Raw genomic sequence first — 19,506 nt, 5'->3', positions numbered from 1 at the left:
TGATTCCTTAATTGACTAATAGATTTAATATTGCGATGAACACATAACACTGCGTGACACTGGATCTCGTCCAATAGATATAACAATACTAAAACTTACTTACATGTTAAGACTTTTAGGTTCATCACACATAAAATTTTTACCCATTCTTTTAAAAGGGACAGAAATTAAAGATTGAGCTGTAATTGGCTCGAGATTTCATTAAAATTTTAAAACTATCTACTATCCGCTCATTGTAATCTAGTATTAGCGAAATTCGATTACAAGGATTCAAGAAATACACCAAACAAGTTTTAAAATAGGTAAAGTATGTATTGAAAATAAAAATAAAATGAAAGAATAAATAAAAGCAATATATCTTATACAAAAAATCACTTTATCCTCTATTGCAAGATCATTTTTGTATTTTTGTACACGTATCGTAAAACGATCAACTCGATAGCAACATAACTAACTTTGCTTTTCATTCACTACATACATGATTTCCCCTCTATCTAGTAAATTAATCTTAAAAAACGAGGGTATAATAGAAGTAAGATAATGCTAGAATTTAGCAAAAGTGGCTTTTAATTAAATGGCCTTAAACCCTTTTCCCAATTTTAATTAATTGCCTCTTTTTCATGTGGCATTTTTTCTAGGCGATTTACACGTAGTCTTTAGCGTGCAAGCAACGTTACTATGTGAATTTGATGAAGGGATGAACAGAAATCCACAGCTATATATATATCATGCATGAGTCGGTGAAGTGCATATTAATGTTTAATTAATTCTCTCTTTTTAAGATTTTGGTTTTGGCTTTGTATCACATTAATTACATCTCAGATCTGAATTTTATATATATCGTGTTGTGGTTTTGCGAAATACTACTACGTTTTAGTTATATAATTCATCTATTTGTTGTGATCAGTTCAATGTTGTCTCTCAGAAAAATCTTGATGAAAAAGCTCAAATCATCCTTCGAAAAGGAAGGTGTGTTAACAATCTAGCTATTCAAATTTGTTTATATAAATATTTATCGGCACTACAAAAAATTTGCCGTTTATCAATGGCATTTCCGTCGATATAATGTCATCTGTATTTCCTTCGGTAAACCGCGCTTTTTTGTATTGTTCATAAATATGCATGCTATTGATATGTATTTATAAACTGTGTTTCCTTTTCCTTTTCCTTTTCCTTTTCTTCAGTCTCTAATTTCTCAAATTTACATGATATATGCGAGTGGCTGATTAGGCTTTTGTTGGAGTTAGGGTTTTTTTTTCATGTTGATGTTGTGATCACCAAGAAGGTTGATTAGTTGACAATTCTACTGTACATATATATTATCTAATTATGATGTAAAAATTGTCTAAATTTGGTATTTTCTTTCAGGTGGAAATGGTAAAGGCAATACAAGTAGCTTAAGGGTTAAGACAGCAATCAACGAAGAATACAAAGAAGCATTTAGGACAAAGTCTTACACAGAATTTTGCGACAAAATTCAAAGCCAACTCGAATCAAGAACAGTTCTTGGCGACGGTGCCACCTCTCTCTCATCCTCTTCTTCGTCGCCACCACTGAGGCACCTCCATTTATCGGAGTATTTGGTGGAGCCCCGCTGCGAAACCCTAGTTTCGATCTCCAAACACCACCGTCTCCTCACAGATTACTTCGACACCGGCCTAGAAGCAGGCAGAATCTGCGAATCCATCCTCCAGAAGATCCACCAAGTCCGCGTCGATTATCACGCCATACGGAGCTTGATCGAGCCAGAACCAGACAACAATACCCACACCCGACTCTTGAAAACCCTAGCCTCGTTCGCCCTCCACGGAGACCCCTTCGCCTCCATGACACCGCAGAAATTCAAAAACCTCCACGAAAACCACCAACACTTTCTCCATCGGCTCACATCAAAACGCGCAAAAACAAAGAAACGCAAGAAGCTCACTAAGTTCATCAAGAGGGCACTAGCGATCGGGTGCGGAGCACTGGCCCTCGCTCTTTTGCTCCTCGTAGTGCACGGGGCGGCGGGCGTGGTGGCAGCGCCCGTGCTGGTGGCATCGAGTTTGGTGCTCTTCGACAGGCGGGGGAGGGAAGAGGCGAAGGGGAAACAGAATAGTGGGGTGGTGGCGCAGCTCGATGCTGCAGCAAGAGGTGTGTATATACTGATCAATGATTTTGACATGATGAGCCGGCTGGTGCAGAGGTTGCGCGATGAAATGGAGCATAGGAAGTTCGCGGCCGGGGTTTGTGTGAGGAAGGGGAAGAAGGAGGCGTTGAAGGAGGTGGTTCGGGATGAGTTAGGGTTTCTCGAACAGTTAGAGGAGCTCGAGAAACAGATATATTTGTGTTTTCTCGACATAAATCGATCAAGAAAGCTGCTAATACAAGAACTGGAAAAGTGATCGGATGGCAAATATCAAAGTATGCATCAATCATGAGTAGCTATGTTTTATTGAATTCATTCTTTTTGTACTACAGATATACACGTGGTGATCTTCAAATTTATTGTAGTTATATCTTTTATATATATAATATTAGAAATATATAGTTCTTTTCACTTTAGCTTGAACTAGGATGTTGTTGCAGTGATCTTGGTTTCTAGACGAAGGCTAGACGAACCGTCTCAAGAACAATAAAATACTACTACAAAAAAACAGAAGAATTGGCAGAAGTGAAAAATATAGAAAAGGTGGATCAAGTTGGATCACTATTTTTATATCAAGTAATCAGATAAGTTAATAAGTTTCATCCACATTTCAAAAAGTTTAGAATGCAGTTTGTTGCAACAAGTACTCAAAACTCACCGCAACACAAGAAAGCATTGGTGGGGATAAACCAAGTCACTGCTCCGTTCTCAGCTTTCGATAGCTTTCAAAGTCCAGCAGAGAAGCCTTTGCTTTGAGCCAATCTGCAGGTCTTGGCATCATAATCGCAATGTATCCCTCTCTCTCTGGCTACAATCACATACGATAGTGTTACTTTTCGATGATGATCATCAGGAAAGCATGGATGGACTGAAAAATGAGCACAAATTTGCATATTTAGATCCATTTCCTATTTTGGGAATAAAAGAATGTGGTTTATATAGCCTGACCTAGCACTTATTAAGAATGCCTGACGTTAAAAGTACTCTACTTATACGCTAACAGTTCCATTTTTTATGGAGGATGCTTCAAAAGCTTCCAGAAGATACTTTAACAGGGGTGATTACAAACACGAGCAGAGAATGGATAGCCATTAAATATGACACCTACCATTGTGTTGAGCAATTCTGGTTGCTTGATTAGCTTTTCATTTACTTCCAATAGAGACCCTTTTACACAACATCTGAAAGAGTGAATAATATGTGAGTCAATGATCAATCAGGACCAGCATAATTTAAAGGTAGGAATACAACAATTTCGACCTCGCTATGTAAGAACTCTCAGCAGTGAAGACTTTACATAATGCCGTGTTGGTTTCAAAATGCTGCGCATTCTGAAATAAACAGAAACATAAACTCCAATTTGTCAGATATATACTCCAATTTGTCAGATATATATAATGAGACTCGACCTTCAATTGTGATATTGCTCTTCTTGCGTACAAGTACCAGTGATGTTAGGGTCGCGGGGCGCACCGGGTCGATGAGGTGAAAATTCGGGTCGCGGGTCGATGAGTCGACGCGGTCGAGAGACCCACGAATCTAGGCTTATTTTTTTGCCTTTTAATATTAAATCAAATAATATATTGCTCTAATGTTTATAATATATCAAATAATATAAATGTAGATGTAATTCATGTGAATAGAGATAAAGTGGAAAATAGAAATTATCAAAAATATCAAAACAATTCATAAGTCATAACACAAAATAAATAATTGAAACCATTGTCTGAAAATATCAAAAGAAAGGAACATATGAAGGGTGGCAGCAAAAGATCTTTGAACCGAATTCTAAAGTGTAGAAAGTAGATTTGAAAAGTTTGATGTGGTGCATGCATATATATAGAGAATTGAGATTGAGAAAGTCAGAAAACGTGTGATATATTTCAGAAAATAAGAGAGAGCAGATTTTTAGGTAAGTTTTACTTTTATATTATGTTTATTTTAGTAAAAACAAATTAGCATCGAAGGGAAAGATTTACATAAAAAAGATTTAGGGATTTATCTTAAAACATGACTGCGCAGCATGTGTTTGGGCGACCCAGCTGACACACTCGACCCGGGCGACCCAGGCGACCCAGCGGCGACCCTGTATCTAGATCAACCCAGCCATGTTGGGGCGGTGATGGTCTCGACCCAGGCGACCCGGGCGACCCGAGCGACCCGAACGACATTTTGACAACACTGACAAGTACCATGTCATTTATTCGGCAAACAAAATATATCTACGCCAGTGTTGTTAAAATCGCGCCCCGAGAGCGCTTGGGTCGCGGGTCGCAAGGGTCGAGACCGACGTCGCCCCATTGTGGGTGGGTGGGTCGAGATTCAGGGGTCGCCGTCGGGGCGGCTGAGGCGGCTGGGGCGAGCGGCTGGGTCGAGCGGCTGGGGCGAGCGACTGGAAGAAGAAGATCCTCGACCATGGCTGCTCAGAAATGGGTCTGTGACTCTGTGAGAATGAAGAGAGAAGAAGGGATAGGAATGAAGAGAGAAGAAGGGGAGTTTACCGAGACAAGAAATTTTAAAAGTAAAGTAGGCAGAAGCTATAGCTAGGGCTTCTAGGACCTATAAAAGTTAATAATCATTTTCTTCCACCTTCATTTTTTAATATTAGTATTAATATTGGTTGTCAAGATTCTCTATTCTTTAAATATGATTAGTTCCTATTTAAATAAAAAAATACCTTTAATTACCAATCAAAATTACATTCAAATCTAATTAAATATATTGTGATGTTCTAATTAAATTAAATATATGTTCATTTTTATTTAACTATATAACTAATTTCTTAGAGAATTGCAGCTGCGCTTTATCTATTTGTTTAATTTAAAATTGCATTTTATAAATTACTATATTAATTTGAGAATTATAATTAAATTTATTAATTTTGCATCTAAATAGTTATAAATTTAGGTTTTAATTTGTAATTTATGATTTTTTGAATATGAGTGGAGATTTATTGATTTTCATTATTTATTATTATTATTATTATTATTATTATTATTATTATTATTATTATTATTATTATTATTATTGTTATCTAAAGTCTCTAAAAGATACTATTAATTTAAGACAATTGTTTCAATTATTTATTGTGTTATGACTTATGAATTGTTTTGATATTTTGATCATTTCTATTTTCCATTTTATCTATATTCACATGAATTGCATCTACATTTATATTATTTGATATATTATAAACATTAGAGCAATATATTTATTTTATTTAATATTAAAAGGCAAAAAAATTAACCTAGCTTTGTGGGTCTCTCGACCCCGTCGACTCGTCGACCCGCGACCCGAATTTTCACCTCATCGACCCGATGCGCCCCGCGACCCTAACAACACTGATCTACGCTAAAAGGGAATGACTTAAGTTCTAGGAACGAAGCCACCTTGTCAATGATCAAAAAAATCGATAACTACAGATCCTTGCATGAAAGAGACATGTAAAGCTTACTGATATGTGCAATTTGAGGCCTTCTAAAGTTCTCTACATTTTGTAAATTGTTCTTTACTGAATATCTATGTTTGTAATCTGTTTATTATGGCTAAAACTGAACTTCTTTGACAACAAAACAACAAACTTTCCACACACTTCTTATTCTTAGTAGTTATGCAGCCAAAGAAAGATTTCCATCATTGAACATGACAAGCAATATATATTTGTGAAGGTTAATCAAATTTATGTAACAATGTCTGACAGCTATAGCTAGCCATAGTCAGCCAATCTCAGATAACAATCAGCGCACAGAACTTCATCTGAAGAACCAAGTGCCTTACGAACAATTGACAATCGATCGAGAGGAGCTCCAGAAAACTCATATATTTAGCACAGTTGATGCAAAATCAAGCACACGATATGCACGAAAAAGAAAATTTCCTATAACTAGTTCGAAAACACTTAACCTACGGAGTCATTACAGTTACATTTAAAAAGCCACAATCATCATTCCACTACATGAGAAAATGACAAACACTGGATAACTTTAAGCATGAACAAAAATAATTGCACAACACAGAAAAGAGTGAAGATTTCACCTTTTTTCGCTTTCCGGTTACTTTAATCCCGCTCCGGTCGGATTTCCCCACATTAAAATCGACAGAAACGATTCCCCCTTTCTCCTTCAATGCCACGTGATGCGGAGCCAAACCAATCACACACAGCCTATCAAATTCAATCAGAATAAATCGCAATTACACACTCCTATATACTATGTATATATATCACACATTCCACAATGATATCAATAAGCACATGGCTTATAGGAAGAACATACCCATTGGCATGACGATGAACATACTGATCATGCCCAGGCTTCATAAAATCTGATAAAAAAAGGTTAAAGAAAGAAAACAATTAACACCACGAGATATCGCAATTGAAGGCCTCAGCAACTTATTTTCCCCTTTTCTACAGAGAGAAAATAACAGAGCAGCATCGACTATACCCGGAGCGAAAAAGGTTGTGAAATTGGCTTCAATAGAGGAAGGGGGAACTTGCGGCAACTCGTCCACATTAGGCAACAAGAGGCGGCGCAATTCTTCTTCTTCATCTTCTTCATCTTCTTCTTCTTTTATCAGTTGCTTTTGCTCAATCTCAGAATCTTCACTTGTAGAGTTGCGAATCACGGTACAAATTCTGAGATTATAATCGGGGTTGCGTTGCTCATCTTCTGCAGCTGCTGCTGTCATTGATGTTTGAATTTGCACTTCTGCAGTGAAATTTCTTCGGTTTGTAATTCAGAATCGAAGCTACTGTGGAAGGAATGATTTCAGCCTTCAGGGTGAAAAACATTAGATTGGGCTTGGGCTTGGGCTTCTGTTAGTTAAGCCCATATCAAATTTGGCCCAAAAGAGTGATGTATGGGTCAGGTACTTAAATAGAGAGTGGGCCGAATTTATGGGCCAGAATTTCACAGTTACACACATGCAAAAAGTCTTATAGATTAAAGTATAAAAAGCATTGCTAAAACACAAACAATCATAATATATAGTATATCAAATTATAATTACAAATACATTCCGAAGCTGCATTTTTCATCTACTTCTTATTTCACTTTCTATACCATCAAATGTGTAATTGAAATTATAAAATTGAAAGAGAAGATGATTTTGTAAAATTACAGTGTGAAAATAAATCCTCTTATTGTGATCCAAGAATTGCAAGTATATTCCGGCGGGCTGCTTTCAGTATAAAATAGAAAAGCACGCCGCGGCCTTTGAGCACTGAAAGCCCGAAACCAGCCAGAATAGAAGGGCCCATTGGGCCTCAAAACTGGGTCGGGCTTGAATATGTCTTGCCGAAAGCCCAGTTAGATGGGACTATGTTGAGGAATTGCTTTGTTATGCCATCAGTTGTTGTGACCATGAATGATAGAGATTGGCCATTTAGATATGCGGATGATTGCCAATTTGCACCCCAATTTCTTGACATGCTCATCCAATTTGTCTTGGACCCCTTCACTTGAACCGATTTGATCGAACCCGCATTGCCCACGTTGGTGATCGTCACTAGCTCAAAGTAGTCCCTCCCGTTGATCGTGAATCGTACTCCTCCATGCTTCTTGCAAGGCACCCTGCAACATCATCCATATATGTCACGTGTATACACAAATAATTTTATTTGTTTGTTTATGTGGCTTAAATGTTGAGGTGTTTTATAAACATGTTATAATAAAATAATCCAAAATTTCTTCTAGAGATATTATATCAATATTCAGAGACATCTAGCGATATTTATAAAATTGCGGATAATATTAGTGCAATGTCCAGAGACTAAAAATGTAGTTCTCTATGTAACATGTAACCATTAATTACCTTTGGTAGATGACGGGGATGATGCCGCCTACATAGATGCCGATCTTTTCCCAAGCGGGCTGAGCCATGTCGAAATGCTGGCGGGGAGGATTGCACCAACCACCGTTGTTGCTGGGAAGGGCGTAGTTCGGAGGGCAGAAGTTGGTGGCGGTGATGGTCACCGAGTAACCCTTCTTGCAAAATTGAGGGTTGGTAAGGTAGTCACATATAATCTTGTAACACTGCCCACATGATGCCCCATCATTGAACAATGCTGTGCTCAATGCTGCAGTTCTAGTACCATATCCAGTTGTGTACAAATTCCCATATCCACAAGCACCATCTACAGAGCCAAAATAGTACAATTATAATTTCAACAAAAAATCAAGAAATTAATTTCACATATACCAATTTTCTAAATAAGGCATAAATATTAAAAATATATACCCATTGTTCCAGAAGCATCACTGCCTCCATAGAAGGTTGCAAAAGCCTTATACCATCTAGAAGCTGTGAGGGCATTGGCATTCAAGAACAAGCTACAAAATCCAACCACAAGCACAAGCATCAAAACTCCACTTTTCACCATGTTTCCTAGTTGGAGTAAAGAGACAAATGAGAAGAAGAATAGATTAAAATTGTTTGTGAGAGAATCACAAGATTTAGGGGGAATTATATAGGTAGGCACCACATGTGACAGAGGTGCAAGTAGCCATGAAAACTCAATATTTTATGAATTTTGGATTATCTTTGAATCTCAATCAATAATTTCCCACGTTCTCCTCCCACATGGATCAGCCATCAGTACATCCAATTTCCCACCCCAAAATTATTTCATTTCTCACATCTCATTCTTTTAAGGAAAATCATATATCCTTATTTTAGTTTCAGTAACTTGTAGTACTATTATTTTTGGCAGAGTAATAACCTTACACAGGTCTGACAATTTTCGACATGACATGAAATTCTAACACGAACACGCACGAAATTAATGGGTCTGGTCAAGCCTTATTGGGTATGTGATGGGATACGAACTAAACAACTAAACAATAATTGCGAGCCCGATAGCAGTGACGGCCCATCAGCCCAAAATCCAAGAAAGAGTATCAGTTCGGCACAACCAAAGAGTTCGGTCACAGCCTATAGCTCGGTAGTATCAGTTCGGCACAACCAAAGAGTTCGGTCACAGCCTATAGCTTGGTAAAAGCCGACCAATCGAGCTCAACTCTCAGATCGGCAAAAGCTGATCGGCAAAATTCAGCAGTTCGGTCTCAGTATTCGACCGAACAAGGAGATAGTGGACCCATGCAGGATCTCCACGACCTCCATTACACCCACGATCTATTTAGTGGTATTAAGCAGTTATCAACCCCCCTACCAGGGCTGAAAACCACGATCTTAGTTCGAATGTATAAATAGAACTTAGATCAGATAGACGAGGGTTAAGCTCTCTAGATCCTGAATCTTATAGCAAATCAGTATTGTAATCTGTAAGCGAGACCAAGCAATACAAATTTGCCCTCTCTTCTTCCCGTGGACGTAGATTTACCTCAGTAAATCGAACCACGTAATTTTCCGTGTTGTGATCGTTTATTACTTGCATTTATTCCCATCAAAAATTCGCCAAATCATCACTGGCGCCGTCTGTGGGAAACGACAGAAAACCAAAACTGTGATAAAAGCGAGTTTTTGATCCTCTTCCACCAAAAAATGCGTACCAGATCACATAATACCCATACTTCCGTCCGTGATGAACGTGAGGAAGCTAGTCCAGCCCGTAGGTCTGGAAAACAGCCTCGGGAGAAATCTGCCTCCAGTTCTCACGGTGAAAGAACAAACCACTCAAAAAGTCATCGCACCGAGCCTCCCCAGCAGCTCGCTTTGAATGAGGCTGTCAAGTTGTTCTTGGCTGAGAAGCAGGATGAGTTCTTAACATTCCTGCAAAAGAGCCAGAAGCCGGAGAAGAAAACGGCGGATTCTCCCTCCCCCTCCAGACATGAAAGTCACTACCGCAGTAGTGTCGTATCTTCCAGGAGAAAGAATCCTCACCACCGATATGTTCCTTCTCCTCCTTGTTACCGAAATCACAGGAGAACTCCATCTCCACCATACCGTAGAGATGTCGGATTCGCTATGTATGGAGCGCTGAAGACTCCATTTTCGGATGATATCACCAGAACTCCGTTGCCACAGAATTACCGAACTCCGTCAGTGACTTATGACGGGTTAGTGGATCCTCATGATTTCCTGGGACGCTATCAGTATAATATGGCGAACCAGGGTCTCAATGAGGTTCATATGTGTAAGCTGTTTCCCGAGCTGCTCATCGGGAACGCAAGAAGGTGGTTTGATAGCCTCCCTCAAGGCAGCATTAGATCTTACAGAGATCTAATGGATGCTTTTCATAGGAGGTTCTTCCAGAAAGCTGAAACCCGAATCACTTCGGCTCAGCTGCTTTCTATACGTCAAGGTCGCGATGAAAAGATTAGCGACTTCATGACAAGATTCCACAAGGAATGCCTACAAGTAGATGATCTCAATGATCTACTTGTCATTTCGGCATTCCAAAATGGAATTCTGCCAGGAGCTCTCTACAGAAAGCTCGTTGAATGCAGTCCGCAAACAGCTCAAGAGATGTGGGACATTGCGGACCAGTTTTCTCGTGCTGATGAGGCAGACCGTCGAAAACGGTCTTTAGACAGCTCTTCCAGAGGAGACAAGAGGAAGCCCGATCATAGCGATCAGGGACATCCTCGCCGAACTCCTTTTGAAAGAATTCAAAGGGCACCGGTACAAGACAGATTGGGACCGCGTCTCAATCCGGAGAAACCACCCGCTCAGTTCGTACCATTGAACAAGTCGAGAGCGGAAATTTTCGAACTGCATTCTGATATGTTCGAAAAACCAAAGTCGATGACGAAATCGGCCACGCGCCGAAGTCAGGATAAATATTGCTCCTTCCATCAAGACCACGGTCACGATACCGAGGAGTGCCGAAATTTGGCAGCAGATATTGATGTTCTTGTGAAAGCAGGGACGTTAAAAAAATACCAAAGCAAGCCGCCGAAAAAGAATAAGAAACAGAGAAGTGCGAACTGCGCTCCTCAGGATCCTAAAAGGCAACAGGATCCCGAAGACGATGACGAGCCGCAATATGATGGAGTGATCCAGACTATTGACGCTCTCCCAGCCGGGAAGACTAAATCGTCTCTAAAATCAGAGCGCAGAGGCTTCAATCGAGAGGAGCCAACACATAAAAGGCTGAAGAAGGAGGAAGTAATTACATTTTCAGATGCAGATCCCGTCCCGGCCATTTCTCCTCATCAAGACGCTATTGTCATTCAAGCTGGAGTGGCAAACAAACTGATCCACAGAGTGTTTGTGGATACAGGAGCGTCGGTTAGCATTCTTTTTAAAGAATGTTTTGATAAACTGGAAGTGGATCCAGCTCGGCTCAGTCCGGCCCCAATTCCTCTGAAAAGTTTCGCCCAGGAGGACACCCGCCCTGAAGGTATTATCAGCCTTCCGATTACGGTAGGAAGAGCGCCTACTAGCTCCAGTACGGTGATCGAGTTTTTTGTGGTAAAAGCTCGATCCCCGTATAACATTATACTGGGAAGAGACTGGCTCAACACAGTTCGGGCCATTTGCTCTACTTATCACCTCACAATCAAGATCCCCACTAAAGGAGGGATAGCAGTCATCCGAGGTGATCAAAAGAGAGCAAAAGAATGTCTGCAGATTGCGCTTAAAAGTGCCGAACAATCAGATCGGCACCATCAAGCATAGCAATCACAGCAGTCGGAGTCAGAGGCAGGCGAAATGAACGAAGTCACACCGGAGCCGAACTCACGACCAGTTCAGTTATACGAAGACGATCCATCCAGAACGGTCAAGATCGGTTTCGCGGGAACACCTCTACTCCGGGAAAAGACCATCCAGCTCCTCAAAGAGTACAAAGATGTCTTTGCGTGGTCTCCGTTGGACATGACTGGAGTGTCTCCCGAGGTAATTACACATCGGTTAAATATTGATCCTTCAGTCCGGCCTATAAAACAGAAGCAAAGACTCTTTGCGGCAGAAAGAAATCAAGTCATCCATGACGAAGTCCGCCAATTACTGAAAGCGGATGTATTATTTGAAGTAAAATATCCTTCTTGGGTGGCCAATCCTGTGATGATCAAGAAAAAAGAAGGAGGATGGCGGATGTGCATAGATTTTACGGATCTAAATAAGCACTGTCCTAAAGATTGCTACCCCCTTCCCAACATAGATAAAAAAGTAGAAGCTCTGATAGGCTTCGAAATTTTCTGTTTTCTTGATTTGTATAAAGGATACCACCAAGTTTTAATGGATGAGAATGATGCTTCAAAAACGGCTTTCATTACTGACTTCGGTATTTTTGCTTATAAAAAGATGTCATTTGGTTTAAAGAATGCCGGAGCCACATATCAAAGGATGGTAGATAAGCTATTTCGGCACCTGATCGGAAAAGAGGTTGAAGTATATGTTGACGACATAGTTGTTAAAAGCATAAGCACTTCGGAGTACGAAAACAATCTCAAATCCACTCTCGACGTGCTCAAAAAAGCCAACCTCAAACTCAATCCCCAAAAATGTACCTTTTTGGTAGATTCGGGAAAATTTCTGGGTTGTTGGGTTTCAAAGGAAGGACTCAAGGCAAATCCCCTAAAGGTTCAAGTTGTTCAGAACATGGCAATGCCGAAGTCCATACATGATGTGCAAAGGCTAACTGGATGTCTAGCCGCACTGAATAGATTCCTTTCCCAAGCAGCCGAAAAGCAAATGCCGTTCTTCAATGTTTTGAAGAAGGCACCAAAGTTTGAGTGGGGAGCCGAACAGAAAAAGGCTTTTGACGAACTCAAAAGTTATTTAACCGAACTTCCTACTCTCTCTGCTCCAACAGATGCCGAAGTGATATTCTTATATTTAGCAGCATCAGATCAAACCATTAGCGCGGTGCTTGTACGAGAAGAAGGCCTAAAACAGCGTCCTATCTACTTTACAAGCCGAGCATTAAGAGGTCCCGAAACAAGGTATCAACCTCTGGAAAAAATTGCTCTGGCATTAGTAAATGCAGCAAGGAGACTGCGGCCATATTTCTATGCTCACAAAGTGTGCGTCTTAACCGATCTTCCACTTCGGCAAGTTTTGACTAAGCCCGAAGCATCGGGCAGAATTGCCAAGTGGGCCATAGAGTTGGGAGAACATTCAATAGAATATCTACCTCGGAAAGCCATCAAGGGACAAGCCTTGGCAGATTTTCTTGTAGAGGCAAAGTTCGATCAGGCAATCCCTATTATTGCCGAACAGAAAAATCCTACCAATGACGAACTAACACAGCCCCAGAAACCCGAAGTAGAGCCGCCGGACTGTTGGATTGGATTCGTAGATGGAGCTTCGAATAAGACAGGAAGTGGAGCTGGTATTCTACTTATCGCTCCCGACGGACACGAAGTAACTTATTCACTTCGGTTCTTATTCCCAACCACTAATAATGAAGCCGAATACGAAGCCCTTCTTGCCGGACTTCAGTTAGCGCAACATCTACTTGTCAAATCTCTCAAAATTCATTGTGATTCACAAGTCATAGTGAATCACATGCTGGGTACAAGTGAAGCCCGTGGTGAAAGGATGAAAAAATACTTGGACAAAGCGCAAAGTATTAGCCGAAATTTCTCTTATTTTCGGATAATCCACATTCCCAGAGCGGGAAATAGCCGAGCAGATACTTTAAGTAAGTTGGCCTCATATCCGAGCTCAAAGGTGGAGGAATTACCGCACAGAAGCATTGATGAAGCTGAAGTACACTCAGTAACCAGTTCACCAAACTGGATGACGCCAATATTAAAGTATCTAGATCAAGGACAACTGCCCGAGGATAAGAGAGAAGCAAGGAAAATCACATGCCGAGCACTTCGGTATGAACTTCATGAAGGAATCCTATATAGAAAGTCCTACCTTCAACCGTTATTGCGATGTGTAGGACCAGAAGAGACGGATTACATCCTTAGAGAAGTTCATGAAGGATCTTGCGGTAGCCACATCGGAGCTAGAGCATTAGCTAAAAAAGTTCTGAGATGGGGATATTATTGGCTAACTTTGGTACAAGAAGCAGTACAGCTAGTTAAGAAATGTACGAAATGCCAAATCCATGCAAATATCCCAAGGACGCCGCAGACTGATCTATGTGCTATGCAAAGCCCTTGGCCTTTTATGCAATGGGGCATAGACATAGTAGGACCACTACCACAAGCTCCCCGGCAAATGAAATTCTTGATCGTTGCCGTGGATTACTTCACAAAGTGGGTGGAGGCTGAACCATTAGCTACGATAACGAGGTCAAAGGCATTAGATTTTGTCTGGAAGAACATAGTTTGCCGATTTGGCATACCCCATATCCTCATTTCGGATAATGGGACTCAGTTTACTGACAAAACATTCAAGAATTGGTGCCAAGAGTTGAATATTCAACAGCGGTTCACTTCGGTCTCTCACCCACAAGCAAACGGACAAACGGAAGTAACAAACCGTATTTTGGTGAAAGGATTAAAAGCTCGGTTAGAACAAGCCAAAGGACAATGGGTAGAAAATCTTCCTCAAGTCCTATGGTCTTACCGAACTACACCAAAAACCTCCAACGGTGAAACTCCGTACAGTCTAGTGTACGGCACTGAAGCCGTAATTCCGGTTGAGATCGGCATACCCAGCCCCCGAACTCTTAATTTCTCAACAGAACTGAATGACGACGGACTGAGAGCCGAACTAGATCTTGCCGAAGAAAGAAGAGAATTAGCCTTCATAAAAGAAGCCAAGTACAAGGAGCAAGTAACCCGGTATTATAACCAAAGGGTGAAAAAGCTGCAGTTTCAAGTGGGAGATCTCGTATTGAGAAACAATGAAGTAAGCCGAGCAGAAAAGTTGGGCAAACTTGAACCCACCTGGGAAGGTCCGTATCGGGTGTCAGAAGTCCTGGGAAAAGGGTCTTATAAATTAACCCACATGTCAGGAGAACAAGTACCCCGAACATGGCATATTTCCAACCTCAAGAAGTTCTATTTGTAAGAGACAAGGTCCGGTCAGTCTTGTGTCTAGTTCGGTCCTAGGGTTATGTGCTTTCTTATTTTTATTGTTCTTGTGTCTAGTTCGGTCCTAGGGTTATGTGCTTTCTTATTTTTATTGTTCTTGTGTCTAGTTCGGTCCTAGGGTTATGTGCGTTTTGTCTCTTATAAATGTTACTGAGGTATATTGTTCCTTAAAGGCTGATCCCCTTTTTTTAGATCATGTATTAAAGACAATTGTGAGTCCAAGCTTCTAAGGAAGATACAAGATTCCACAATTCAGCTTAAGAAAAAAGCAATTCGTCTGAAACGAACTGCAATAAGCCGAAAACCACTCCGGTTAACTAGGGAAAGTCCAATCCAAGCGATAAAACTCGCCAAATAAGGACACTAACTAAGTCCGGTCAAAGAAGAGTTTACTTCATAAGACCGAGGACGAGTACAGGGAAAGTCCAATCCAAGCGATAAAACTCGCCAAATAAGGACACTAACTCAGTCCGGTCAAAGAAGAGTTTACTTCATAAGACCGAGGACGAGTACAATAAATGAAATAAAAAATCGCTGAACTGTAAATACGCAGTGATAGAAGCGAAATGAAAAAATTTCATTTACTAAGTCTTGTTGGGCATACAATTCCGCTGCCCTACGAGAATGCGTTACACCATTACAAAGGACTATTCTACTGTCTACGATTGCTAAAGTTGAGCCACCTATCCGAAAAATCCTCATGATGCTGAGTTCGGGCGTTCCGAGCAGTTGAAGAATAAGTAGGTGGACGAGATGCTCTGATCGACCTACCGCCTCTTCCCTGAGTCCGGGAAGTTCTAGCACCTCGGCGGCAAAGAGTCTCTTCACGAAGCATTTGCTGATCTTGCTCACTCATATTCACAACTCCTCTACGAACTTCAGGGCGTTCTTGTCTTGACGTTTCCGGTTGCTCCTAAGTCCGTTGCTGATTTGGAGTAGAAATTTGAGTAAGTGGATTAGAGGTTTGAGTTGGAGTGTGAGCATCTGTTAGCGGGAAACGGCTAAGGAATCTCTCGATTGAGGGATGCCGGGAAAGAATGATGTTGTACAGAGAAGCCAAGCGCCGCAATGATTTCACAACTTGTTGGCAAGCCGAGCTCTCCAGCACATTGTTCTTCCGGAGTACATGAAGCTCCTCCCACAGTTCATCAACTTGATTCTGAACTTCAGATATAGTCATTCCCCCGCGCCCGCAGATGAAATCTTCATATGCAGTCCTCTCAGCGATGACAGTATTCAGCTCGGCCTCCAGATCTTTCTTTATGGACTCTAAGTCCTTATTGTTGGACTCCAGCTCCACTAAACGAGCCAAGAGTTCATCATACTTCATCTGGTCATCTATAGCTTTTTTCTCAGCTTCATTTAAAGCCAAAGAGTATAGCCGCTTCCAGTGAAGTACCTCCAGCTCCTTAGAGTTAAGAATACGAAGCAGCTATGTCAGTTCGGCATTTCAGTTTACCGAGCAGGCAGTAAACCACAACATGAGTAAAAGAGATTAAGAAGAGCTATAAGGAAGACACGAGTGTAGAAAGAAGAATTTTTTTCATTCACAAGAAAAAATTTACACAAGGAGGGCTTCAAGGCCATTTTACAAATAGAAAGAAAGAAACTAAACTAAGAGAAGGGAGACGAAATCATACTTCGCCAGTTTCGTCTCCGGCTTCCCTGTGGGTTTCAGCTTCTTTCTCCTTGTCGACCTCGGTCTCAGCCTCGGCCTCCCTCCTCCCTCCCTCCTGCTCGGCGCCCCCATCGCCGATCTGCTGCACCTCTTGCTCGGCGTGCCCGTCGCCGGTCTGCTGATCCTTCTGCTCGGTCTCCTTGCCGGCCTCATTTTCCTGCTCACCCTCTTCTTCGAAAATTGAAGTGGGTGAAACAGGCCCCAAGGAGGCAAAGATGGCCTCCATGTTCTCGTCACGGTCAGCACGGCAATTACGGACTCGTTCAGCAGAAAGCAGGACTGATGAAGACGCAAGCTCCTCAAGGAGCGGCAGACTCTGGAGACGCGCTGCAATCTCTCGGCCATACAGCGGCAAGACGACTTCGGGTTCCTGCTCAGCATTATCGGTCATCAATTTCAGCAGATCACCGATAAGGGCCGAAAATTGATTGCTCAAAAAGAGTTTCTCCGTGTAAACACGGAGAGCCTCCCCCTGAGCAACCACGGCAGCCGCCTCCCCCTGTTTCGACCGCTCTCTCTGGATGATGAGCTGGTCTTTGGCACGTTGGGCTTCATCCTGAACCGAGATCATAGCGGCCCTTGCCCTCTCAAAGTCTGCCCGAGCCTGTTCGGCCTGGTGACGAGCAGCATTCAAATTCCTCTGCATCTCATCATAATCGCTGGACGCTTTAGAGAGTTCAACGGTGACGAGTTTGCAGAGCATATTGTTCCTCTGAAAATGGAAAAAGGAAAAAAGTCAACAGAGGGGCCACAAAAAATATAGGAAAGAAGCAAAACCAGAAAATCAAGAAGGAAATTCACCTCCACAAAGTCCTTTGGCCATAAAAAGGGCTCAGAGATATGTTCCGAAGTGGCCGCAACCGCTCCGGATCCACAACCCCCCAGGACAATGTCTCTCTGTGGCGCTTTTGGGGGTTTCTGAGTCTTCGCCTTCCCCTTTGCCGAAGTCGATTCCGGCTTTTTTGGATCCGAAGACTGACTCGAAGAGGTCTTCTGCCTCTTCGGATTCTTCTCGGCATCAGACGCCGAGCTGGTGGCTCTCTGTTTCTCCGGCTCCTTGGATTCGGAGGATTTGCGACCTAGCCTGCTTAGCATGTTCACTGCCAAAAAGTGAGAAAACAAAGTTAGTTTTCGCCGCTAAAGCAGTAAAGCATAAAAAAGAAATCCTCACCCTCAGTCTCTTCGTCCGAAGACGAGGAATCGAACACGAAGTCACCCTTGACGAGCTCAGATTCCGAATACTGTTTCCTAATCATGGGAATCTTATTGAGCTCGCCCTCGAGCTCGTCCAACGGTTCTACCCGAGGATGAGGAATTACGGACTTCGGCCCTCTCTAGGAAAAGTCCGGAGCCGCTGTCCTATTGTAAAAAAAGAAACGATTTTGCCACTTCGGCCATTTGGTTTTACAGAATGCTCTGAGGGGCTGTAAAGGGATCAAGTAAAACCAGGATCCCTTTCTCTTAAACTGAAAGAAATTAAGGATTGCCCTCAGAGACAGATCCTTTTCTAGTCTACGCAGCTCGGCAGCAAAGGCCGATAAGTGCCTCCAAGAATTTGGAGTCACCTGACCTAAAGGAAGTTGAAAAAAATCAAGAAGCTCTACAAAGGCAGGGGGAAGAGGGAAACGAAGCCCGCATTCTAAGCAGGCTTCGTAAACGGTGGCATAACCCTCCGGCGGCGAGTTGGCCCTATGAATGTCGTCGGGAATCACCACTAACCCCCCAGGAAGAAAATATTTTCCGTGTAAGGATATCACAGTATCCTTACTCAAAATGCTGTGAAAATATTCTACCGTCTTCTCCCCGGACCTTTTCCGGCCAGAAGACCCCTTACCCCCCTTCCTACCACTACCTGATTCAGAAACAGATTCAGAAGAAGAAGACATGATTCTTACTCTTTGATGGTCGAAAGTCTCTGAAGAAATTCTTGAAGAAGCGGAAGAAAATTTTACGAAAAAGAGAGAGAATGCAGAAGAAATAATCGCAAAAGTGTTCCAATGATGAAGAAAGGAAATATTTTTCAAATTCGTCGCACCGTTTCAAATCCCACTTTTTCTGGATTCTCTGGCCGGATTTGCTGTCACATTTAATGCAGACACGTGCAGAGCACGTCCCCTGACGTCAGCCTCCCCCTTACACTTATCCGAAATGCCGAAGTGATTCACTTCGCTTTTCGGGGGGGGGGTGGTGATGGGATACGAACTAAACAACTAAACAATAATTGCGAGCCCGATAGCAGTGACGGCCCATCAGCCCAAAACCCAAGAAAGAGTATCAGTTCGGCACAACCAAAGAGTTCGGTCACAGCCTATAGCTCGGTAGTATCAGTTCGGCACAACCAAAGAGTTCGGTCACAGCCTATAGCTCGGTAAAAGCCGACCAATCGAGCTCAACTCTCAGATCGGCAAAAGCTGATCGGCAAAGTTCAGCAGTTCGGTCTCAGTATTCGACCGAACAAGGAGATAGTGGACCCATGCAGGATCTCCACGACCTCCATTACACCCACGATCTATTTAGTGGTATTAAGCAGTTATCAACCCCCCTACCAGGGCTGAAAACCACGATCTTAGTTCGAATGTATAAATAGAACTTAGATCAGATAGACGAGGGTTAAGCTCTCTAGATCCTGAATCTTATAGCAAATCAGTATTGTAATCTGTAAGCGAGACCAAGCAATACAAATTTGCCCTCTCTTCTTCCCGTGGACGTAGATTTACCTCAGTAAATCGAACCACGTAATTTTCCGTGTTGTGATCGTTTATTACTTGCATTTATTCCCATCAAAAATTCGCCAAATC

The 19,506-nt window shown here is 41.9% G+C and overlaps 3 protein-coding genes across 3 annotated transcripts; 1 reads left to right on the top strand and 2 right to left on the bottom strand.

Moving 5' to 3' along the window:
- The first annotated feature begins 904 nt into the window (after positions 1-904).
- Positions 905-2,538, top strand: LOC121782296 (UPF0496 protein At1g20180-like). Its single transcript, XM_042180087.1, has 2 exons — positions 905-969; positions 1,369-2,538. The coding sequence occupies exons 1-2, from the start codon at positions 912-914 to the stop codon at positions 2,382-2,384; spliced, it is 1,074 nt and encodes a 357-aa protein (XP_042036021.1). The 5' UTR covers positions 905-911; the 3' UTR covers positions 2,385-2,538.
- A 123-nt stretch (positions 2,539-2,661) lies between these two features.
- Positions 2,662-6,863, bottom strand: LOC121782310 (protein Abitram-like). Its single transcript, XM_042180110.1, has 6 exons — positions 6,574-6,863; positions 6,403-6,451; positions 6,164-6,290; positions 3,389-3,459; positions 3,237-3,309; positions 2,662-2,936 (listed from the first exon to the last, which is right to left on the bottom strand). Exons 1-6 carry the CDS (start codon positions 6,815-6,817, stop codon positions 2,823-2,825), a joined length of 678 nt encoding a protein of 225 aa, XP_042036044.1. The 5' UTR covers positions 6,818-6,863; the 3' UTR covers positions 2,662-2,822.
- Positions 6,864-7,338: 475 nt separating this feature from the next.
- Positions 7,339-8,533, bottom strand: LOC121782303 (expansin-A11-like). Its single transcript, XM_042180097.1, has 3 exons — positions 8,369-8,533; positions 7,943-8,264; positions 7,339-7,701 (listed from the first exon to the last, which is right to left on the bottom strand). Exons 1-3 carry the CDS (start codon positions 8,508-8,510, stop codon positions 7,395-7,397), a joined length of 771 nt encoding a protein of 256 aa, XP_042036031.1. The 5' UTR covers positions 8,511-8,533; the 3' UTR covers positions 7,339-7,394.
- Positions 8,534-19,506: the final 10,973 nt, after the last annotated feature.

This window comes from Salvia splendens, chromosome 2 (assembly GCF_004379255.2).
Source record: "Salvia splendens isolate huo1 chromosome 2, SspV2, whole genome shotgun sequence".
NCBI lineage: Eukaryota > Viridiplantae > Streptophyta > Magnoliopsida > Lamiales > Lamiaceae > Salvia > Salvia splendens.
This window is presented reverse-complemented; position numbering and strand designations above follow the sequence as displayed.

Bases quoted from the DNA above. Each gene is read 5' to 3' on its own strand.
- LOC121782296 (XM_042180087.1), top strand. From the start codon at position 912: ATGTTGTCTCTCAGAAAAATCTTGATGAAAAAGCTCAAATCATCCTTC. The intron at 970-1,368 runs GTGTGTTAACAA...ATTTTCTTTCAG, and splicing joins ATCATCCTTCGAAAAGGAAG to GTGGAAATGGTAAAGGCAAT.
- LOC121782310 (XM_042180110.1), bottom strand. From the start codon at position 6,817: ATGACAGCAGCAGCTGCAGAAGATGAGCAACGCAACCCCGATTATAAT. The intron at 3,460-6,163 runs GTGAAATCTTCA...TGTTTATTTCAG, and splicing joins TAACCGGAAAGCGAAAAAAG to AATGCGCAGCATTTTGAAAC. The intron at 3,310-3,388 runs GTCGAAATTGTT...TCACTCTTTCAG, and splicing joins GAGAGTTCTTACATAGCGAG to ATGTTGTGTAAAAGGGTCTC.
- LOC121782303 (XM_042180097.1), bottom strand. From the start codon at position 8,510: ATGGTGAAAAGTGGAGTTTTGATGCTTGTGCTTGTGGTTGGATTTTGT. The intron at 8,265-8,368 runs GTATATATTTTT...TTGGCTCTGTAG, and splicing joins TGATGCTTCTGGAACAATGG to ATGGTGCTTGTGGATATGGG. The intron at 7,702-7,942 runs GTAATTAATGGT...ATGATGTTGCAG, and splicing joins ATCCCCGTCATCTACCAAAG to GGTGCCTTGCAAGAAGCATG.